This window comes from Grampus griseus, assembly GCF_964374135.1.
Source record: "Grampus griseus genome assembly, chromosome: 6".
Lineage (NCBI taxonomy): Eukaryota > Metazoa > Chordata > Mammalia > Artiodactyla > Delphinidae > Grampus > Grampus griseus.
Genome location: NC_139000.1, coordinates 55,211,366 through 55,232,992, shown reverse-complemented (window position 1 = coordinate 55,232,992; position 21,627 = coordinate 55,211,366). Strand labels below are relative to the sequence as shown.

Genomic DNA, 21,627 nt, shown 5'->3' with positions numbered 1-21,627 from the left:
ACATTAATATGACGTTTAAGCCCCAAGTACAAGAAATATCTGAGTTAGAAAGAAAACAGAGCCAGAAAAATAAGCAATTTAAGAGCAGAGTATAAAGGAATTCATTTCTTCCCTTTCAATTAAAGTAAGTGGGGTGTCTGAAGCTATTCTGTTTTATTTTATTATTTTTTTTTGGCTACGCCATGCAGCATGGAGCATCTTAGTTCCCCAACCAGGTATTGAACCCATGCCCCCTGCAGTGGAAGCACAGAGTCCTAACCATGGACTGCCAGGGAATTCCCTCTGAAGCTATTTTAAAAAAGAGAAGGGGTTAATCTTTTAGAGTCAAACATGTCTCACAGTTTGGGTAGGGATCACTTGGGATTGGTTTACATTTTGTTATATAAAGAGGTGGTATGACCAGAATTACGTACATCTCTATTGGTAAAAAAGATTATACAGTTGTTCCTCCATCCCTCTGAATCTATCTCTCCCTCCACAGATACCAAAATCCGTGGATCCTTAAGTCTCTTATATAAAATGACATATTATCTGCATAAAACCTACTTACATCCTCCCATATACTTTAAATCATCTCTAGATTACTTATAATACCTAATATAATGTAAATGCTATATGAATAGTTGTAAGTTCAATGTAAATGCTATGCAAATAGTTGCCTGTACATAGTAAATTCAAGTTTTGCTTTTTGGAACTTTCTGGAATTTTTTTTCCTGAATATTTTCAATCTGCGGTTGGTTGAATCTGTGGATATGGAACCCACAGATACAGAGGGTTGACTGTAGTGAGGAATGAGCATTACAACAGGGAACTAGCACAATTGAGGCTGGGGGTGGGGGAGGAGAGGGCAGGAGGTAACTGGTGCTTTTTCTAATTATGAAAATGACTGAAAAATACATTAATGTACAAGATAGTCTACGGGAAGATAGTGTTGGTAGTGATACAAAAAGATAGATGTAATCAAAAAGCTTACTAAATTGTTGTTTATGTTTACAGCTCTATTTAAAACTATAATCAACATCCCTACAAGAAAGTAACTTTGGTATTAAGATTCTGAAATACTTATTTCTGACAACTGTAAGACATAACCATTATTAATGATAAAGCAAACTTACTAGACTTTTACCATCTTGCTTATGAATAGTTACAATTCTGCTTTCATTTGAGCCTTCTTGGTTTGCTTGTTTAATACTGACATCAATAATATCAGGAAAATCACAATATAACTGTAAATCCTGTAATTAAGAGCAGTTGATATTAAAAACAGGTAGAATTTATGGAGCCATTTTAAAACAAGACTCTTATGAAGGAGATTTCATTCCAAATTCTTTTTAAAAAATATTGATACCAATAGATTAAGCATTAAATGGGATTCTCTCCCCCAAAAATGTAACCCTAAAACTACACTGTATCTTGCTTTCACTTAAAAATGAGAGCATTAAAGGGTGCCAGGAATCTAAAGAGTGCTATAGTACCCTTCAATCCAATCAACATTAATAGAAACCATTGCCAGAAAATTGAGTTTACCAAAGAATGAAGATAAAAAATATATATATATCAGATAACATCCTAAGAACCACATAGATATGAACAAACTTAAAATTTGTAATGGAAACAAAAACTAAATTATTTAACAAGTATACATCATAAAATCAATGAAAATTAATCTTTTCGAACTAATTAAATTTCATGATTGTGCTTCATACTATCAATAATAGTAAAAGGAAAAAAGGAAGCAAAACTACCTTAAACATCACTCTTAGAATTCAAGAGTGAAACTACAAGAACACCATTACTAATTATTTAGTCATAAAAAATTAAATAAAATGCCATTTAAGAACAATGGGGAAAGAACAATAGGGTATGACCTTGTTGGCATCACGTTATTAAAAACTTCCATTTGTATCAATGGGAGAAGAGAAGTGCAAGACCATGTTTCAAATGACTAAAAGTACTTTGCTTCTACTGCCATTCTACTTAAATTAACAAAGAATGAGAACATATCATTGAGGATTACCTGTTCTGTCAGTGTCTCACTTTCTTTATGTTTCCCTCTTGACCACTGAATTCCACCGTTTCCAGTTATTATAATGGTTGCAAAAATCTCCTCACCTGAAGGACCTCTTCCAGGTTCTTTTACTTCAAATTGCTCTGTGTAGAAGGCAGACTGAAGAGTTTCCAGATTTATAAGATACTTAAGTTTCAAGTTTCTGGCAGTGGCTTTGCAATGGCTGAATTGCTCAATAAATCTGCGAAATCTGTACCTTATTCGCTTCCTTGTCAAAATATGATAGTCTTGGATCTTTGCTCGAACACATTTTGGTAAAAATGTCTTGTAGCTAGGAGTAAAGAGCACACACAAGAGCAGAACAAATTGGAAAACAAAATTAAAAGAGAAGTCACCAACTTTCTCCATAATAAGTAAACAGCACAGTAGTCAAATGGAAAAAAGCGACACAGCCACCATCCATACAGTATAAAACCTTAAGGTTTTGTTTGATGATGTGAATGCCTTTACAAATTCTGAGTCACCATAAATTTTTAGAGCAAGAGATAACATTTTCTTCCATAATGAAATGAAGACATAGTCTAGTTAACATTGGAATCTAAAAATTTATTTTCTCTGATTATCTTATATACCAGTTTTTGGCTGTACTCTAAAATGTATCTGAATTCTGGAAATTGTTACATTTTGTTAGATGCTACCGATATACATTAGGTAAACACACTTCTTTTGTATGCATTATTTTTCTCAGGCAAGCTTCAATAACTCCTAATAATTCCTTTGCAATCAAAACATTCCATTTGGAAATGTTCTGAATCTTTTGTACTTCCATCTCTATGTAAAATATCCTAAGGAAGGTAGATAACTTATTTCTCTCCTGCTCCAATGTCTCACAAATGAAAAACATTTTATTTCTGAAGGTACAACTATATTAAATTTCCATGCCTTCACATATGCTAATCCTCCTTCTCATCACCCATCTCTTATCTGGTTAGCTCTTACTCATTCTACAAGTCTCAGCTCAAGCATCATCAAATCCAGGAAACCTTTCTGGACCTCTATAACCTCGTTAGATGCTACTCCCTTTGTATGACAGCATTCTGTGCACCATTCCATAATATCACTTACCACATTCTACCGTACCTGAGTGATGGAGCTGGCTAATGTTTAGAGATTATTGTTACATTTTAAGGATTATTTGTTAAATAGCACTGATTATTAAACAGTGATCATTAAAATTTAACTTAAATAAACTTACAAATTAAGTATATTTAAAATATAGGTAACGATTACTCAAAAGGCATCACTTCCTAATTATTTTACATTTTTAATTTTATTTTACATTTTACTACTATCTATGCTTTTGAGGTATAAATGTCTATCATATCCGAGTGGTGGAAAAGGTTTGCTATTCCTCATCTCTTTTCAATTCCGCATTCAGTAATGTCAGGTTGATACTCTGAAACTGGCCACAGAGAGGGTTTTTAAACCATGGATATCAGCAAAAATTACAAACAAATCAGACTTTTTTTTTTTTTTAAGAACTGGTTGTTAAACATTTACCAGCATACCACTGCTTACTTACTCCCTTTCCCTCTCTACCCTAATCCACTTAAGGAACTCTCAGTTTTGTACTCAAGTAGCCAAAGCTGCTGGAGAAAGTCATTTGACAAGGTAGATAGGTTGCATCATAAATTCGTAATCACCAATTTCAAATAGGCTTTTATCACTGCCATCACTTTTATGACATTTCTCTGTTTAATTAATTTTCCCAAGTCCCACAACTATGTCCAACCCTCTCCAAAATCCTCAAACCTCCTAGCTTTCTTTTGCCTTAAACCTCAGCTACATTTCTCTTCACTTTCGGCAAATGACTTCACCTCTTTCTTAGGGAGAAAAAGTAAAAAAAGCTTCTCTAAGCAGAGATCCCTCAGTATCTTGCTAGCAAACTTTCATACATCTGCACTCATTCTCTCCTCCTTCCCACTTGTTACAATAAATAAGGTATAAATCTGTTAAAGCCATTCCTTTGACATGTACTTACCTATACCCCCTCTTTTCCTCTAATATATATCCACCCTCTGGGGAATTTTACCCTATATATTATTTCTCTTCTATCCACAAGTTTTAAAAATACTAATGTTCTTCCTATCTTAAATGTAAAATTTCCTTATCCCTCATCTTCCTCCAGCTACAGCCTATCTGGCTTCTTTTTGAAGTTTATATAGCCATTTCTATTTTCCTTCCTTCCATTTACTCCTTAACTCACCCCAATCTGGCTTCTGTTCCATCATTCCGTAGAAACTTCTCTTGCTAAAATCAAGAAAAACTTCCATGTTGCTAAAACCAAATTACTTGTTCATTTTACTTGTCATTTTTCAGCAGCATCCAACACTGTTGATCATGCTCTCCTTGAAACTGTCTCCCCTTAGCTTTCCTGATTTTCTTCCCATCTCTTTGGCTACTCGTCAATCTTCTTTACAGGTTCAATCCCCTTTAGCTGGTGATAATTGTTGGAGTTCCACTTAATTATGGGCCCTCTTCTCTTCTTATCTACACTTTCTTTCGCACTAGATACTCTATATGCAAATGACTGTGATATCTCTAGCTGTAGCCCAGATCTCTAAGCTCCAGACCCATATCTTCCACAGTCAAGTCAATTTACCCTTATAACATGGATGTCTCAAAAGTGCCTCAAACAATGTGTCAAACCAAACTCATGAGTCCCCCTAACGTCCTCCCCGAAAGATCCTCTTACAGCATTCCCTATCCGAGTACACAGCACTACAGTTCCCCTATTTCCACAAGCCCTAGAAACTCAGGAAATCATCCTCATACCACCTCTCTATCAACCCCCACTATTCAATCCATCACCATTTTCCTTTGATTTTACCTTCTAAATATTTCTCTAATTTGCCCATTTTCCTCATTATTAACCCAATCAACTGCATCTCCTGGAGGAACTACTGCAATGGCCTTACTCTCTGGTTGACCCACATTTCCATTTTCTCTTCCAACCCTCTGATTTGTTTTCTACACTGGTGTGGAGTCATGGGGATCTTTTAAAAACACAAATCTAATCTTTTTACCCTTGCTTAATACTCTTAAATAGTTTCTTAGTGTTCTTACCCTTATCAACACGTTGCTAAGGTTCTACATAGTCTAGTCCCTGCCTCATCACCTACTAACTCTTTGAGCTCTAGCCATACTGACTCTCTTCATTCTTCCTATGGTCCCTTCTGCTACAAGGCCTCTTCCATGAGCATCTACTTTCCACCTCCAACACTTACCTCTCTCCACCCACTAAATTCTACTCATTTTTCAGATATCAAAAGTCACACTCCTTTCCTTTTCATGGCAATTATATATTTGTAGATAAACAGATATATAAAATTTAATGAAAGTCTTGATAGGATATAGGAGAGCCTCAGTAAGTGTAGGGGAAAAAAACTGAAAAGGTTTAAAACTACAATCAGAATACAAATGATTCCTACTTTATCTACTTCTGTCAAAAACTTCAGTTATACCAAGAGCCTTAATAAATTTGGATTACAATTTACATAAACACCAATGGCTACTTGATTTAACAAGGCTTTGAAAGCTTATCTGGACATAAAAAGAAGAGTTTAAGATAACAAACTACAAGTCTTTCCACTTTGATCCCTGGAATAAAGGACCAGACATACATCCTTTGCTAACACCACAGTAATGTATGATTTCTTAAATATAGTGAATCCACTTTGATGTCATGCTATCCGAACCAGACTTGTTAGAAACACTAAAATTTTTCAAGAGACATAGTTGTTAACTTTTGAAGCATAAAAACATTTTTCCTGATGTTTTTCTTATATTGAATTTTTAAAGTAGCCTAAAATTCAGGCTCTAAAAGTTCTGAAATTAAGCCTTGCCTTATTATACTATTTTTGTACCATAAAATGAAACCTGCATCTTATTATTACAATTGGAGTAGGCCACTGGAAACTCTAATATTTGCTTAGTTGTCTAGAAAGGGAGTCTAGTGATATGAGGTATATAATATACCTCAGTTGCTATGTAAGTGGCCTTGGCCCTGGCCTAGTGTTTGCAAATTCAGCAGGGTCTCCTTTAAACTCTTTCCATTTTCCAGCTCTCTTCTTCCCACCCTTTAGCAAACCTAGGATTTTAAAGAGCAGATGGAGAATGAAAACAGAAAAATCTTATTTGTTTCCTTTATTTTCTGCACTCCAATACCTAAGCCACAATGTCCAATTAGGAACTGGCATACAAAAGAGTAAGTATCTTATACATACACATGCACAAAGAGATGTACAAAGACATATTGATATATACAGGTACATATGTACACACAGAGGCATGTGCTCACAGACACAGATGCACCTAACACACAGGCACAGACACACAGAGATGTTATCTTACACGTATTTTTTTTTTAAGTCTGGGAAAGAAAATGTTTTTAGTTATACTAGTCAGAGATCCATACTCTACTGGATATTTCTAGGAACAAAGAAGCTTATTTCATTCTGCCAAGAACTAATCATTCATCTGTTCTTCCATTATTCCTGAAAATTTTAAAAATGAGTAGAGTTCCTTGATTACTTCTCAGAAATGAGCTGGAAGTGAAAATTCGGAAAATATCAGTGAGTTAAGTTACATTAAGAAGTCAAGCAAATCAGGCATGTTTTTCCTTCAGTAGAGGCATAAATTATTTATCTAATATTAAAATATCATGGTACCAAAGACAAAGGAAAATACAGATAAATTAGATTACTTCAAAATTTAAACTCTTGTGCTGCAAATAATACTTTCAAGAAAGTGAAAAGAATCCACAGGATGGGAAAAATATTTGCAAATCATAAATAGGAGAACCTATATCTGGAGACCTGTATTCATAATATATAAAGAACCTTTACAACTCAATAAAAAAATTGAACTGTACAATTAAAATGAGTGAACTTTATGATATGTAAATTATACCTGAATAAAACTGTTTTAAAATATCATGAAATCTTATCAATATAATGAATATCTTCACAGTTTTAAAAGTAAAATAAAGGAAAAATGATGCAGAATTTTGCAGATGCATTTATATCCTGGTAAAGATAATCAGAGAAATACAATTTTTAAACATTCACTTGTTTTAGGACACTAGGTTTTGGACAATATTATGGTCTCCAAAGCATAAGTGTTCTATCATAGCTTAAGCCTAGAGATGGCTTCATATTTAAAAACTCATTTTCAGTGGCTCAAAGTTTCTGTTCTTCAACTGTGTTCCTTTCAATTCCTTCAGTTTCTATTTATTTATTTATTTTTTTGCGGTACGCGGGCCTCTCACTGTTGTGGCCTCTCCCATTTGTGGAGCACAGGCTCCAGACGCGCAGGCCCGGCGGCCATGGCTCACGGGCCCAGCCGCTCTGCGGCATGTGGGATCTTCCTGGACCGGGGCACGAACCCGTGTCCCCTGCATTGGCAGGCGGACTCTCAACAACTGCACCACCAGCAAAGCCCCTTCAGTGTCTATTAACGACATCTGAGATACTCCTTCCCTCACTCCGTTCTACTATGGTCTTGCTGTAGCAGGTATTCAATAAAAAGTTGTTAAATGAATGAATGAATGAACGAATGAATAAGTTACTATCCTAAGAGGTGTTTGTCTGTATTTTAATAAAGATCAAGGCATTAGTGGAAAACAGAAATGTTTTCGTTTTTCCTTTAGATGTTGGAATCTTCAAGACACCTCATTGAGTTCCTGAAATCATACCCTATGGCCTGCACCCTTAGGTTAAGGACTACCAGACATCTGAAAATAAAACAAGAATACCTAAAACCAAAGAGGGAAACACAGAAACTGATAACCTGTAAATTGGGTATTTAACTGTTTTGAGGGCACTCAGCAAAGGAGGGACTGAAGCCAGTTATTGAGAAAAGGATTTCTAGGAATAAAAGGAATTTTAACCAGATCATGACGTCCTCAAACTTCTAATCAGGTAAGCATATAATATGTAAAACAAATGTTTAGTCTTCAAACTTCAAAAAAACAATCAAAGCATTCTTATAATAGTCATATATACCTTTAAAAAGAGTGGAAGTTTTATAGCCATTAAAGCTGGGCTGTAGGAGTAGTGTTTCAAAAAATCATATAGGCTTGACTGTCAGAATTCAATTTGCAGAAGAATAATTTGGAGAATGTGGATCACTTGTATAAGAATCTGCTGGATCTGTTATAAGATGAATAAGGTCTAAGGAGCTAATGTAAAACATGGTGACTATAACTGATAATACTGTAGTCTATTATTGAAATTTGCTAAGAGAGTAAAACTTAAATGTTCTCACCAAAAAGAAAAAAAAAAGAAAAATATGTGAGGTGATGGATGTGTTAATAAACTAGATAGAGGGAATCGTTTTACAATGCATATGTATATATACCATGATGTACACTTTAAATATCTTAACAATTTTATATGTCAAATACACCTCAATAAAGCTGAAATTTTACAAAATCTCCTACAACACTTGTAAAAATTCATATTTGTAGGCATCACCTCAGATTTACTAATTCCAACTTCTTGGGTTAGAGCCCAAGAATCTTCTGTTTTAACAGGCACCTCAGGTGATACTAATTCAAGTAAAATATGGAGAAATACTGACTCAATTATTTATACAATTTGTGCTTACCAGAAATTATGTCTCCAGGTGTTTTTTTCATTCCTTTGAATTTACCTAGTCGTTTCAGAATGAATGAACTAAATAATAAATAGGTGTTGAACACCTATTGAAACCAAGCAGAACCTTGTGGGCTCCCACCCAAGTACAAAGGCTCCTCTTGTATATAAAAAAGCTTAAGTCTCCCAGGACTCCCTCAGTCACAAAGAGCAGGCCCAAGAAATTAATAATTAGGACAATAGAGTCACAGAACCTTTCAGTGTCTGATGTACATTCCTGAGTTGTACAGATACTATAACTGCCACCAGAGGGGAAGAGCTAACTGTATGATGACCAGACTGTGACCATGACATAAGCTGCTCCATCTTGAGATGTACTGAATCTATGGCTAGCACAATTCCAAGAACCAGCCTCAAGAGAATGGGAATAACACTATTGCTCTTAATCATCTGTATCTTTGTGGGCTTCAAAATAATTGTAGCTTGTTCTACCCGTATATGTAAGTGGGCAACTAAAATTGCCAGCAAAGAGATGCTACAGACCCATGTTGACATCTTCTACTCTAAGAATACAGCACACCCTATGTCAGCATGAAGAAGTTACAGAAGACAGACCTTCACCCATAATCCCATAGAAATGGAATGATGTCTGACAGTGGGGATTTGTAGGCAGCTCTTTGCAGGAAGCAACCCTTTGCAGGAAGCAGCTCTCTGCAGGGGACCCCTTTTGTATTGCCACTTTAGCAAAGCTATATTTTAACTACCCTCCAGCCCAAGCACATCTTTCAAATCTTTTGATCACCCAATGCCTCGCCTAACCTGTTGATACTTTTCTTAGATTTAAGAAGAAATGAAGAATAAGTAATTAAGAGATGATAAGCTCTTTTTCCCAGCTTCCCCTTCAGTAATCTCATGAGCAAACTGTGTGAAAAAGAAAGCATCTAAAGAAAGATCACTAGGAGTCGACAAACTCACATGCAGTGGGAGATGGTGAAGAATGTGACTCCTGCCTCAATGACAGACTGAGATTACTTCCCCTTTCTCCCTTTAAAAACTTTCATGGCCGAGCAGAATATTTGGAGGTGGTTGTGGGACACGAATCTGCATTCTTCCCAGGTTGCTGGCCTCCAGAATAAAGCAATCTTTCCATTCCTACAAGCACTCGTCTCTCAAGTATTGGCTTTCAAGCAGTGAGCAGCCAAACCCGAGTTCAGTTAACACTATGATATTTTCTGTAGTACTCCAACTCTTTCAGTAATTTCTTTTAATTATACAATAAATAAGTACTCAGAATGTAATGTACTACAGTTAGCATTGCTGTATGGTATTACTTGAAAGCTGTTAAGAAGGTAGATCCTAAGAGTTCTCATCAGAAGGAAAAGATACTTTTTCTTTCTCTTTTTTTTCCATCTACATGAGATGATGGATGTTAACCAAATCTAATGTGATAATAATTTCATTATTATGTAAGTCAAGTCATTTTGCTGTACACCTTACATTGTTACAGTGCTATATGTCAACTATATTTCAATAAAACAGGAAAAAGAAAAAGGAAAAAATAATGATTTCTTTTATCTCACAAAGTCCGCGTTACATAAGGAAGAAAAGTTACTCATACAATACTTAATTATTATGAAATCAAAAAATAAAATACCTAGGAGTAAAGTTACCTAAGGAGGTAAAAGATTTGTATTCAGAAAACAATAAAACACTGATGAGACAAAATGAAGATGACAAACAGATGAAAAGATATACCAGGTTCTTGGACTGGAAGAATTAATACTGTTAAAATGACTATACTACCCAAGGCAATCTACAGATTCAATGCAATCCCTATCAAAATACCAATGGCATTTTTCACAGAACTAGAATAAATAATTTTAAAATTTGTATGGAGACACAAAAGACCCCAAATACCCAAAACTTTTTTTTTTTTTTTTTTTTTGCGGTACGTGGGCCTCTCACTGTTGTGGCCTCTCCTGTTGAGGAGCACAGGCTCCGGACGCACAGGCTCAGCGGCCATGGCTCACGGGCCCAGCCACTCCATGGCATGTGGGATCTTCCCGGACCGGGGCACGAACCCGTGTCCCCTGCATTGGCAGGCGGACTCTCAACCACTGCGCCACCAGGGAAGCCCCCAAAACATTCTTTAGAAAGAAAACAGAGCTGGAGGAATCACTCTACCTGACTTCAGACTATCCTACAAAGCTACAGGCATCAAAACAGTATAGCACTGGTACAAAAACAGACACACAGAGATCAATGGAACAGAAAAGAGAGCCCAGAAATAAACCCACAGACTTATGGTCAATTAATCTATGACAAAGGAGGCAAAACTGTACAATGGAGAAAAGACAGTTCTCAGCAGTGCTGGGGAAATTGGACAGCTAGATGTAAAAGAATGAAATTAGAACATTCTCTAACACCACACACAAAAATAAACTTAAAATGGATTAAAGATCTAAATGTAAGACCGTATACTATAAAATTCCTAGAGGAAAACGTAGGCAGAACAGTCTCTGACATAAATTGCAGCAATATTTTTTTGGATCCATCTCCTAAAGCAAAGGAAATAAAAGCAAAAATAAACAAATGGGACCTAATTAAGCTTAAAAGCTTTTGCACATCACAGGAAACCATCAACAAAATGAAAAGACAACCTACTGAATGGGACAAGATATTTGCAAATGATATGACTGATGAAAGATTAACATCCAACATATATAAACAGCTCACACAACTCAACATCAAAAAATAAACAACCCAATTAAAAAATGGGCAAAAGAACTGAATAAACATATTTCCAAAGAGGAAATGCAGATGGCCATCAGGCACATGAAAAGATGCTCAGTATTGCAGATCATCAGGGAAATGCAAATCGAAGCCACAATGATATCACTTCACACCCATCAGAATGGCTATCATCCAAAAAAAAAAAATGCATAACAAATGTTGGAGAGGGAGGAATGTAAATTGGTGCTGCCACTGTGGAAAACAGTATGGAGGCTTCTCAAAAAATTACAATTAAAACTACCATAGGACCTAGCAATTCTACTCCTGGGTATACAGCCAAAAGAAACAAAAACACTAATTCAAAAAGATACATGCACCCCAATGTTCACAGCAGCATTATTTACAATTGCCAAGGTATGGAAGCAATGTAAGTGTCCACTAACAGGTCAATGAATAAAGAAGATGTGGTATATACATACGTACATACATACATACACACAATGGAAGACTACTCAGCCATGAAAAAGAATGAAATTTTGCCATTTGCAGCAACACGGATGGACTTGGAGGGCATTATGCTAAGTGAAATAAGTCAGATAGAGAAAGACAAATACTGTACGGTTTCACTTATATGTGGAATCTAAAAAATACAACAAACTAGTGAATGAAACAAAAAAGAAGCAGCCTCACAGATATGGAGAAAAAACTAGTGGTTACCAGTTGGGAGAGGGAAAGGAGGAGGGGATACTATAGGGGTAGAGGGAAAAAAATCATTATGGGATTATATGAAATCATGTGTTTGGAACTTCTGAAAATTGTAAAGCACTATAGAATTTAAAGAATCATTCAATAAAAACAAAAACAACCCACACCAAAAAAAAGTATGGGCAAACACAGAAAACACAAATAACTTATATAAAAACTGTAACTGTTCATATTTATGAATATGGATTTACATAAGGAAATTACCTGACAGAGCTATAGATGTCCAGGGGCGTCTGATCCTTTTCTTTGGCTATTCTCATCATATCTAACACCGCCATCCCAAGACATTCTTCCTGTGTTTCATGAGTAACAGGTACTTTTATCCATCCATGCAAAAAATCATGCCTCCACTAAAGTAAAAAGAAAAGAAATTTAGAAGAAAATATCTCATTAGTTTCACTATCACAGTTTAATCTACTGTTGTATTTTAACCTATAACATAATTTCCAGAATATATGCATTTAAAAAGAACAAAAACTCCTCCCTTGATTTTGAAACATTTTGCCATAAAATTTTAGTATAAGTTCTTTTGCAAATTGAAACTGATTTAAATTGGGTTCCCAATTATAGAATATATTTATGACATCAATCTATTCACTGCTTATATTTTCAATTATAACTTCTACATCAAAATTACCTAAATTAAAATAGATATTAATTAAATATGTACTGAGTTCCAAATATGCTCAAAGCATTCTACTAAGGACTGTTTTGGCCTTAGTAACATGTGGCCACAGCCTCCAAGGAGACTAAAATGTAGGAGGGACGTGAAACAAGTAAACAAAAAATTATAATGACAGACACTGTATAGTAAGTACCACACAACAGATACCTTAGGAACATAAAAGAAATTGAGATTATATCCAGTAGGGGTAATTAGGGAAGGTTTCACAGAAAATTTTAAATTTCAGGTATTCTTTGAACATGAAGACATTTTTGATGAGCACAAAAGAGGATGAGGAAATAGAAGAAATGACACAAAAAGAAAGCACAAGGCATGTTCAGAGATGTGAAGTAGTTTGGTTGGGGCACACAACTGTAAGGGAACAGAGTGAATTAAAACCTGGAAAAGTAAGTTGGGGTCAGACTGCAGGTACCCTTCAATGACTTGATCCTAGAAGCAACACAGAACCATTTTCTTAAAAGCATCTGTTTCTTTTTTTTTTTTTTAATAAATTTATTTATTTATTTTTGGCTGTGTTGGGTCTTCGTTGCTGCATGCGGGCTTTCTCTAGTTGCGGTAAGCGGGGGCTACTCTTTGTTGCAGCGCACAGGCTTCTCATTGCGGTGGCTTCTCTTGTTGTGGAGCATGGGCTCTAGGCGTGCGGGCTTCAGTAGTTGTGGCTCGCGGGCTCAGTAGTTGTGGCTCGCAGGCTCTAGAGCGCAGGCACAGGAGTTGTGGCGCATGGGCTTAGCTGCTCCACAGCATGTGGGATCTTCCCGGACCAGGGCTCGAACCCGTGTCCCCTGCATTGGCAGGCAGATTCTTAACCACTGTGCCACCAGGGAATTCCCAAAGCAGCAGTTTCTAAAGAATCTTTTCTTAAAGCATCAAGCCTGTTTCATTGGTAGAAGTAGCAATGACAGAAGTGCTTTAAGAAACTAAAGTATTCAAGGAGACTCTGTAAGAGGCTGCAGTAACGGTTCAGATATGAGATAGTAAGGATCTGATGTAGAGAACAGAAGACAGTAAAAGAGTCTGAAAAAACTGCTAACTTCCTAATTATATATAAAGAATGAAGAAAAGAGAAGTTCCAAGATTTTGATCTGGATGATTTAGGGACATGGATAAAATCAGACTGGACATGTAATGGGGAGAAAGAAAGGGCTAGAAGGTTAAAAGCACCAATATTCTAAAAATAATAGCAATTTTCTTTATAAGAAAGGTAAAAGCCATAATATTGGCTGAAATACCAACCAAGGTTTAAACTAAATAAGAGAAATAAAGGATCTTCTATATTTTATATAGGTATCTCCCTTCTTTGCTATGAAAACATCTCATGAAATTAAAGTTTTACATGAATTAAAAAAATTTTACTGAAAGAAATAAATACGCATTTAAAAGTATATTTGTTTAATATAATATGATATCACTTATAGGTAGCATCTAAAAAACAGGGTACAAATGAACTTATCTACAAAAACAGAAATAGAGTTACACATGTAGAAAACAAACTTACAGTTACCAGGGGCTAAGTAGGGGAGGGATAATACAGGAGACTGGGAATGACATATACACACTACTATATATAAAATAGATAACTAATAAGGACCTACTGTATAGCACAGGGAACTCTACTCAATACTCTGTAATGGCCTATATGGGAGAATAATCCAAAAAGAGTGGCTATATGTATATGTATAACTGATTCACTTTGCTGTACCTGAAACTAACACAACATTGTAAATCAACTATACTCCAATAAAACAATTTTTTAATATATTTAACTTTCTATTAACAAATTAGAAACATTTTTGTATAAGAAAATATATTACTTAAAAGACACAAACCATGAAATAACCAGTATTAACCAAACAAAGGCCTAAATGTTTGTAATACAAAATTAATTCATAGAAGGAGTTAGATTTCTTTTTGCTCAATTTCAAATACTTATTTCACCACATATTTGAAAATATGTAAGTAAGTCATTCTGATTAAGAAAGAGCTACAGATTAGTAATGACTAGGTAGATTATTTTTAATAGCTTGCTTTTGTTTCATATACTATGTAGGACCAGAGGATAATAAATTCTGTTTATGAGGATATTCTGTGGAACTCATGACCCAAAGATAAAATTAGTGAGAGCAGTGCTAACAAGATAATCAACCAAATATCCATTAGAGAAAAGTTACAAATGAAATACAGTCCCAAATGACAAAGCATATTATCTTAAACCAGCCTTCTTACTTCCTACAGTATGTATCAATAAAAATTTTGTTTAATTAAAACTGTAGAAAAGTAGTTTTTCATATGGGTAGCTGAAAACAACATTTGAACCAAGAAATTTTATCTGCATTCAGCCAGAAAAATAAGAAAACAGTTACAGTCACAGAATCAAAGATGAACCAAGAAAGAACACAAAGTAAATATCCACTTTTTGGCTGAACATACATGAATTAATTAAAGGTTACTCACATGGCAACAGTATATTTATCGGCTGAGTAGACAAAGTTGATGATATAAAGACAATCTTCAGTAGAAATATGAATTTAAAAGGGCCATCTCGGGACTTCCCTGGTGGCTCAATGGTTAAGAATATGCCTGCCAATGCAGCGGACACGGGTTCAAGCCCTGGTCCGGGAATATCCCACATGCCACGGAGCAACTAAGCCCGTGAGCCACAACTACTGTGCCTGCGCTCTAGAACCTGTGAACCACAACTACTGAAGCCTGCACGCCTAGAGCCCGTGCTCCGCAACAAGAGAAGCCACTGCAATAAGAAGCTCGTGCACTGCAATGAGGAGTAGCCCCCGCTCACAACTAGAGAAAGCCCATGTGCAGCAACGAAGACCCAACACAGCCAAAAAGGACCATCTCACTTTTAGCTTTTATTTGCTTACTGCTTCCAAATCTATCTTTCTACAATACTGTCTTTTATACTGTGCTTTAAAAACTTCAGTGGCTGAACTATTTTTTCAGTTATTTTATAATGTCAACGTTTACTTACAATCTGGTGATATCACTGATCAAATCTGCTATATTTAGTCTATAATATGCATAAAGTCTAACCTGATATCAATACAATCTGAGAATAAGTTAATTATTACCTTATTTATTTTCTAGGCATGGATTTAGAGAAATAGAAACATTAAGTAATAGAAAATTGCATGTGGTAGTGTGTAGACACAATTTAGGATTCTACTGTGAAATTATTTTGCCATCCTAAATAAGAAAATTCCTCCTAGGAAGACAAAACTGGAAATAACCCATAATTTTTCTAGATCAGAAGTATGAGGGGGGACCTTGAAGATGGCGGAAGAGTAAGACGCGGAGCTCACCTTCCTCCCCACAGATACACCAGAAATACATCTATATGTGGAACAACTCCTACAGAACACCTACTGAAGGCTGGCAGACCTCAGACCTCCCAAAAGGCAAGAAACTCCCCACGTACCTGGGTAGGGCAAAAGAAAAAAAGAAAAAACAGAGACAAAAGAATAGGGACGGCACCTGCACCAGTGGGAGGGAGCCGTGAAGGAGGAAAAGTTTCCACACACTAGGAAGCCCCTTCGCGGGCGGAGACTGCGGGAGGCGGAGGGAGGAGCTTTGAAGCCGTGGAGGAGTGCACAGCAACGGGTGCGGAGGGCAAAGCGGGGAGATTCCCGCACAGAGGATCGGTGCTGACCGGCACTCACCAGCCCGAGACGCTTGTCTACTCATCCACCGGGGCGGGCGGGGCTGCGAGCTGAGGCTCGGGTTTTGGTTTCGGACTGAGCGCAGGGAGAGGACTGGGGTTGGCGGCTTGAACATAGCCTGAAGGGGTTTTTGCACCACGGCTAGCCGGGAGGGAGTCCGGGGAAAAGTCTGCACCTGCAGAAGAGGCAAGAGACTTTTTCTTCCTTCTTTGTTTCCTGGTGCGCGAGGAGAGGGGTTTAAGAGCGCTGCTTAAAGGAACTCCAGAGACGGGCGTGAGCCGCGGCTAAAAGCGCGAACCCCCAGAGACGGGCGCGAGCCGCGGGTAAAAGCGTGGACCCCAGAGACGGGCGCAAGCCGCGGCTAAAAGCACGGACCCCAGGGACAGGCGGGAGACGCTAAGGCTGCTGCTGCCGCCACCAAGGGGCCTGTGTGCGAGCACAGGTCACTATCCACACCCCTCTTCCGCGGAGCCTGTGCAGCCTGCCACTGCCAGGTTCCCGGGATCCAGGGACAACTTCCCCGAGAGAACGCACGGCGGGCCTCAGGCTGGTGCAACGTCACGCCGGCCTCTGCCGCCGCAGGCCCACCCCGCAAACAGTTACCCTCCCTCCCCCCACGGCCTGAGTGCGCCAGAGCCCCCGAATCAGCGGCTCCTTTAACCCCGTCCTGTCTGAGCAAAAAAAAGACGCCCTCCAGCGACGTACATGCAGAGGCAGGGCCAAATCCAAAGCTGAGCCCCCCAGCTGTGCGAACAAAGAAGAGAAAGGGAAATCTCTCCCAGCAGCCTCAGGAACAGAGGATTAAAGGTCCACAATCAACTTGATGTACCCTGCATCTGTGGAATACATGAATAGACAACGAGTCATCCCAAATTGAGGAGGTGGGCTTCCAGAGCAAGATCTATGATTTTTTCCCCTTTTCCTCTTTTTGTGAATGTGTATGTGTATGCTTCTGTGTGAGTTATTGTCTGTACAGTTTTGCTTCCACCATTTGTCCTAGGGTTCTATCCGTCCATGGTTTTTAAAATCTTTTTTCTTAATAATTTTAATTTTAATAACTTTATTATACTTTACCTTCGTTCTTTCTTTCCTTCCTTCCTTCCTTCCCTCCTTTAGACAACGAATCATCCCAAATTGAGGAGGTGGTCTCTGAGAGCAAGATTTATGATTTTTTCCCCTTTACCTCTTTTTGTGAGGGTGTATGTGTATGCTTCTGTGTAAGATTTTGTCTGTATAGCTTTGCTTCCAACATTTGTCCTAAGGTTCTATCCGTCCCTTTTTTTTTCTTTTTCTAAATAAGTATTATTTAATTCAATAACTTTATTATACTTTATTTTATTTTACTGTATCTTCTTTCTTTCTGTTTTTCCTTCTTTCCCTCCTTCCTTCCTCCCTCCCTCCCTCCCTCCTTTCTTTCCTTCTTGCCTTCTTTTCTTCTTTACTTCTTTCTTTCTTTCTTTCTTTCTTCCCTCCTTCCTTCCTTCCTTCCTTCTCTCCTTTCCTTCTTTCTTTCTTCATACTTCTACTAATTCTCTCTACTTTTTCTCCCTTTTATTCTGAGCCGTGTAGATGAAAGGCTCTTGGTGCTCCAGCCAGGAGTCAGGGCTCTGCCTCTGAGGTAGGAGAGCCAACTTCAGGACACTGGTCAACAAGAGACCTCCCAGCTCCACATAATATCAAATGGCGAAAATCTCCCAGCGACCTCCATCTTAACACCAGCACCCAGCTTCACTCAACGACCAGCAAGCTACAGTGCTGGACAACCTATGCCAAACAACTAGCAAAACAGGAACACAACCCCACCCATTAGCAGAGAGGCTGCCTAAAATCATAATAAGGCCACAGACACCCCAAAACACACCAACACACGTGAACCTGCCCACTAGAGAGAAAAGATCCAGCCTCATCCACCACAACACAGGCACTAGTCCCCTCCACCAGGAAGCCTACACAACCCACTGAACCAACCTTAGCCACTGGAGACAGACATCAAAAACAGCGGGAACTATGAACCTGCAGCCTGCAAAAAGGAGACCCCAAACACAGTAAAATAAGCAAAATGAGAAGACAGAAAAACAAACACCAGATGAAGGAGCAAGATGAAAATGCACCAGACCTAACAAATGAAGAGGAAATAGGCAGTCTACCTGAAAAAGAATTCAGAATAATGATAGTAAGGATGATCCAAAATCTTGGAAATAGAATGGACAACATGCAAGAAACAGTTAACAAGGACCTAGAAGAAATAAAGATAAAACAAGCAACGATGAACAACACAATAAATGAAATTAAAAGTACTCTAGATGGGATCAATAGCAGAATAATTGAGGCAGAAGAACAGATAAGTGACCTGGAAGATAAAATAGTGGAAATAACTACTGCAGAGCAGAATAAAGAAAAAAGAATGAAAAGAACTGAGGACAGTCTCAGAGACCACTGGGACAACATTAAACGCACCAACATTGGAATTATAGGGGATCCAGAAGAAGAAGAGAAAAAGAAAGGGACTGAGAAAATATTTGAAGAGATTATAGTTGAAAACTTCCCTAATATGGGAAACGAAATAGTTAATCAAGTCCAGGAAGCACAGAGAGTCCCATACAGGATAATTCCAAGGAGAAATACTCCAAGACACATATTAATCAAACTGTCAAAAATTAAATACAAAGAAAGCACAATAAAAGCAGCAAGGGAAAAACAAAAAATAACACACAAGGGAATCCCCATAAGGTTAACAGCTGATCTCTCAGCAGAAACCCTACAAACCAGAAGGGACTGGCAGGACATACTGCAGAGATGAAGGAGAAAAACGTGCAACCAAGACTACTCTACCCAGCAAGGATCTCATCCAGATTTGATGGAGAAATTAAAACCTTTACAGACAAGCAAAAGCTGAGAGAGTTCAGCACCACCAAACCAGCTTTACAACAAATGCTAAAGGAACTTCTCTAGACAAGAAACACGAGAAGGAAAAGACCTATAATAACGAACCCAAAACAATTAAGAAAATGGGAATAGGAACATACATATCGATAACTACCTTAAATGTAAATGGACTAAATGCTCCCACCAAAACACACAGATTGGCTGAATGGATACAAAAACAAGACCCTTACATATGCTGTTTACAAGAGACCCACTTCAGACCTAGAGACACATACAGACTGAAGTAAGGGGATGGAAAAAGATATTCCATGCAAATGGAAACCAAAAGAAAGCTGGAGTAGCAATTCTCATTATCAGACAAAATAGACTTTAAAATAAGGACTATTAGAAGAGACAAAGAAGGACACTACATAATGATCAAGGGATCAATCCAAGAAGAAGATATAACAATTGTAAATATTTATGCACCCAACATAGGAGCACCTCAATACATAAGGCAAATACTAACAGCCATAAAAGGGGAAATCGACAGTAACACATTCATAGTAGGAGACTTTAACACCCCAGTTTCACCAATGGACAGATCATCCAAAATGAAAATAAATAAGGAAACACAAGCTTTAAATGATACATTAAACAAGACGGACTTAATTGATATTTATAGGACACTCCATCCAAAAACAACAGAATATACATTTTTCTCAAGTGCTCATGGAACATTCTCCAGGATAGATCATATCTTGGGTCACAAATCAAGCCTTGGTAAATTTAAGAAAATTGAAATTGTATCAAGTAACTTTTCCGACCACAACGCCATGAGACTAGATATCAATTACAGGAAAAGATCTGCAAAAAATACAAACACATGGAGGCTAAACAACACACTACTTAATAATGAAGTGATCACTGAAGAAATCAAGAGTAAATAAAAAAATACCTAGAAACAAATGACAATGGAGACACAACGACCCAAAACCTACGGGATGCAGCAAAAGCAGTTCTAAGGGGGAAGTTTATAGCAATAAAGGCCCACCTTAAGAAGCAGGAAACATCTCGAATAAGCAACCTAACCTTGCACCTCAAGCAATTAGAGAAAGAAGAAGAAAAAAACCCCAAAGCTAGCAGAAGGAAAGAAATCATAAAAATCATACCAGAAATAAATGAAAAAGAAATGAAGGAAACAATAGCAAAGATCAATAAAACTAAAAGCTGGTTCTTTGAGAAGATAAACAAAATAGATAAACCACTAGCCAGACTCATCAAGAAAAAAAGGGAGAAGACTCAAATCAATAGAATTAGAAGTGAAAAAGGAGAAGTAACAACTGACACTGCAGAAATACAAAAGATCATGAGAGATTACTACAAGCAACTCTATGCCAATAAAATGGACAATCTGGAAGAAATGGACAAATTCTTAGAAATGCACAACCTGCCAAGACTGAATCAGGAAGAAATAGAAAATATGAACAGATCAATCACAAGCACTGAAATTAAAACTGTGATTAAAAATCTTCCAACAAACAAAAGCCCAGGACCAGATGGCTTCACAGGTGAATTCTATCAAACATTTAGAGAAGAGCTAACACCTATCCTTCTCAAACTCTTCCAAAATATAGCAAAGGGAGGAACACTCCCAAACTCATTCTACGAGGCCACCATCACCCTGATACCAAAACCAGACAAGGATGACACAAAGAAAGAAAACTATAGGCCAATATCACTGATGAACATAGATGCAAAAATCCTCAACAAAATACTAGCAAACAGAATCCAACAGCACATTAAGAGGATCATACACCATGATCAAGTGGGGTTTATTCCAGGAATGCAAGGATTCTTCAATATACGCAAATCTATCAATGGGATAAACCATATTAACAAACTGAAGGAGAAAAACCATATGATCATCTCAATAGATGCAGAGAAAGCTTTTGACAAAATTCAACACCCATTTATGATAAAAACCCTGCAGAAAGTAGGCATGGAGGGAACTTTCCTCAACATAATAAAGGCCATATATGACAAGCCCACAGCCAACATCATCCTCAATGGTGAAAAACTGAAAGCGTTTCCACTAAGATCAGGAACAAGACAAGGTTGCCCACTCTCACCACTGTTATTCAACACAGTTTTGGAAGTTTTAGCTACAGCAATCAGAGAAGAAAAGGAAATAAAAGGAATCCAAATCAGAAAAGAAGAAGTAAAGCTGTCACTGTTTGCAGA

At 37.4% G+C, this 21,627-nt stretch overlaps 1 protein-coding gene across 3 annotated transcripts in view; it reads right to left on the bottom strand.

Moving 5' to 3' along the window:
* Window positions 1-21,627, bottom strand: part of JAK2 (Janus kinase 2) — a 263,282-nt gene that overhangs the window by 36,177 nt on the left and 205,478 nt on the right. For all 3 annotated transcript variants that reach the window (XM_082656733.1, XM_082656734.1, XM_082656732.1), the window contains exons 6-8: window positions 12,367-12,512; window positions 2,018-2,339; window positions 1,116-1,235 (exon numbers count right to left, since the gene is read on the bottom strand). In XM_082656733.1, coding sequence (XP_082512859.1) covers window positions 1,116-1,235; window positions 2,018-2,339; window positions 12,367-12,512 — 588 coding nt within the window. The remainder of the gene's footprint in view (window positions 1-1,115; window positions 1,236-2,017; window positions 2,340-12,366; window positions 12,513-21,627) is intronic.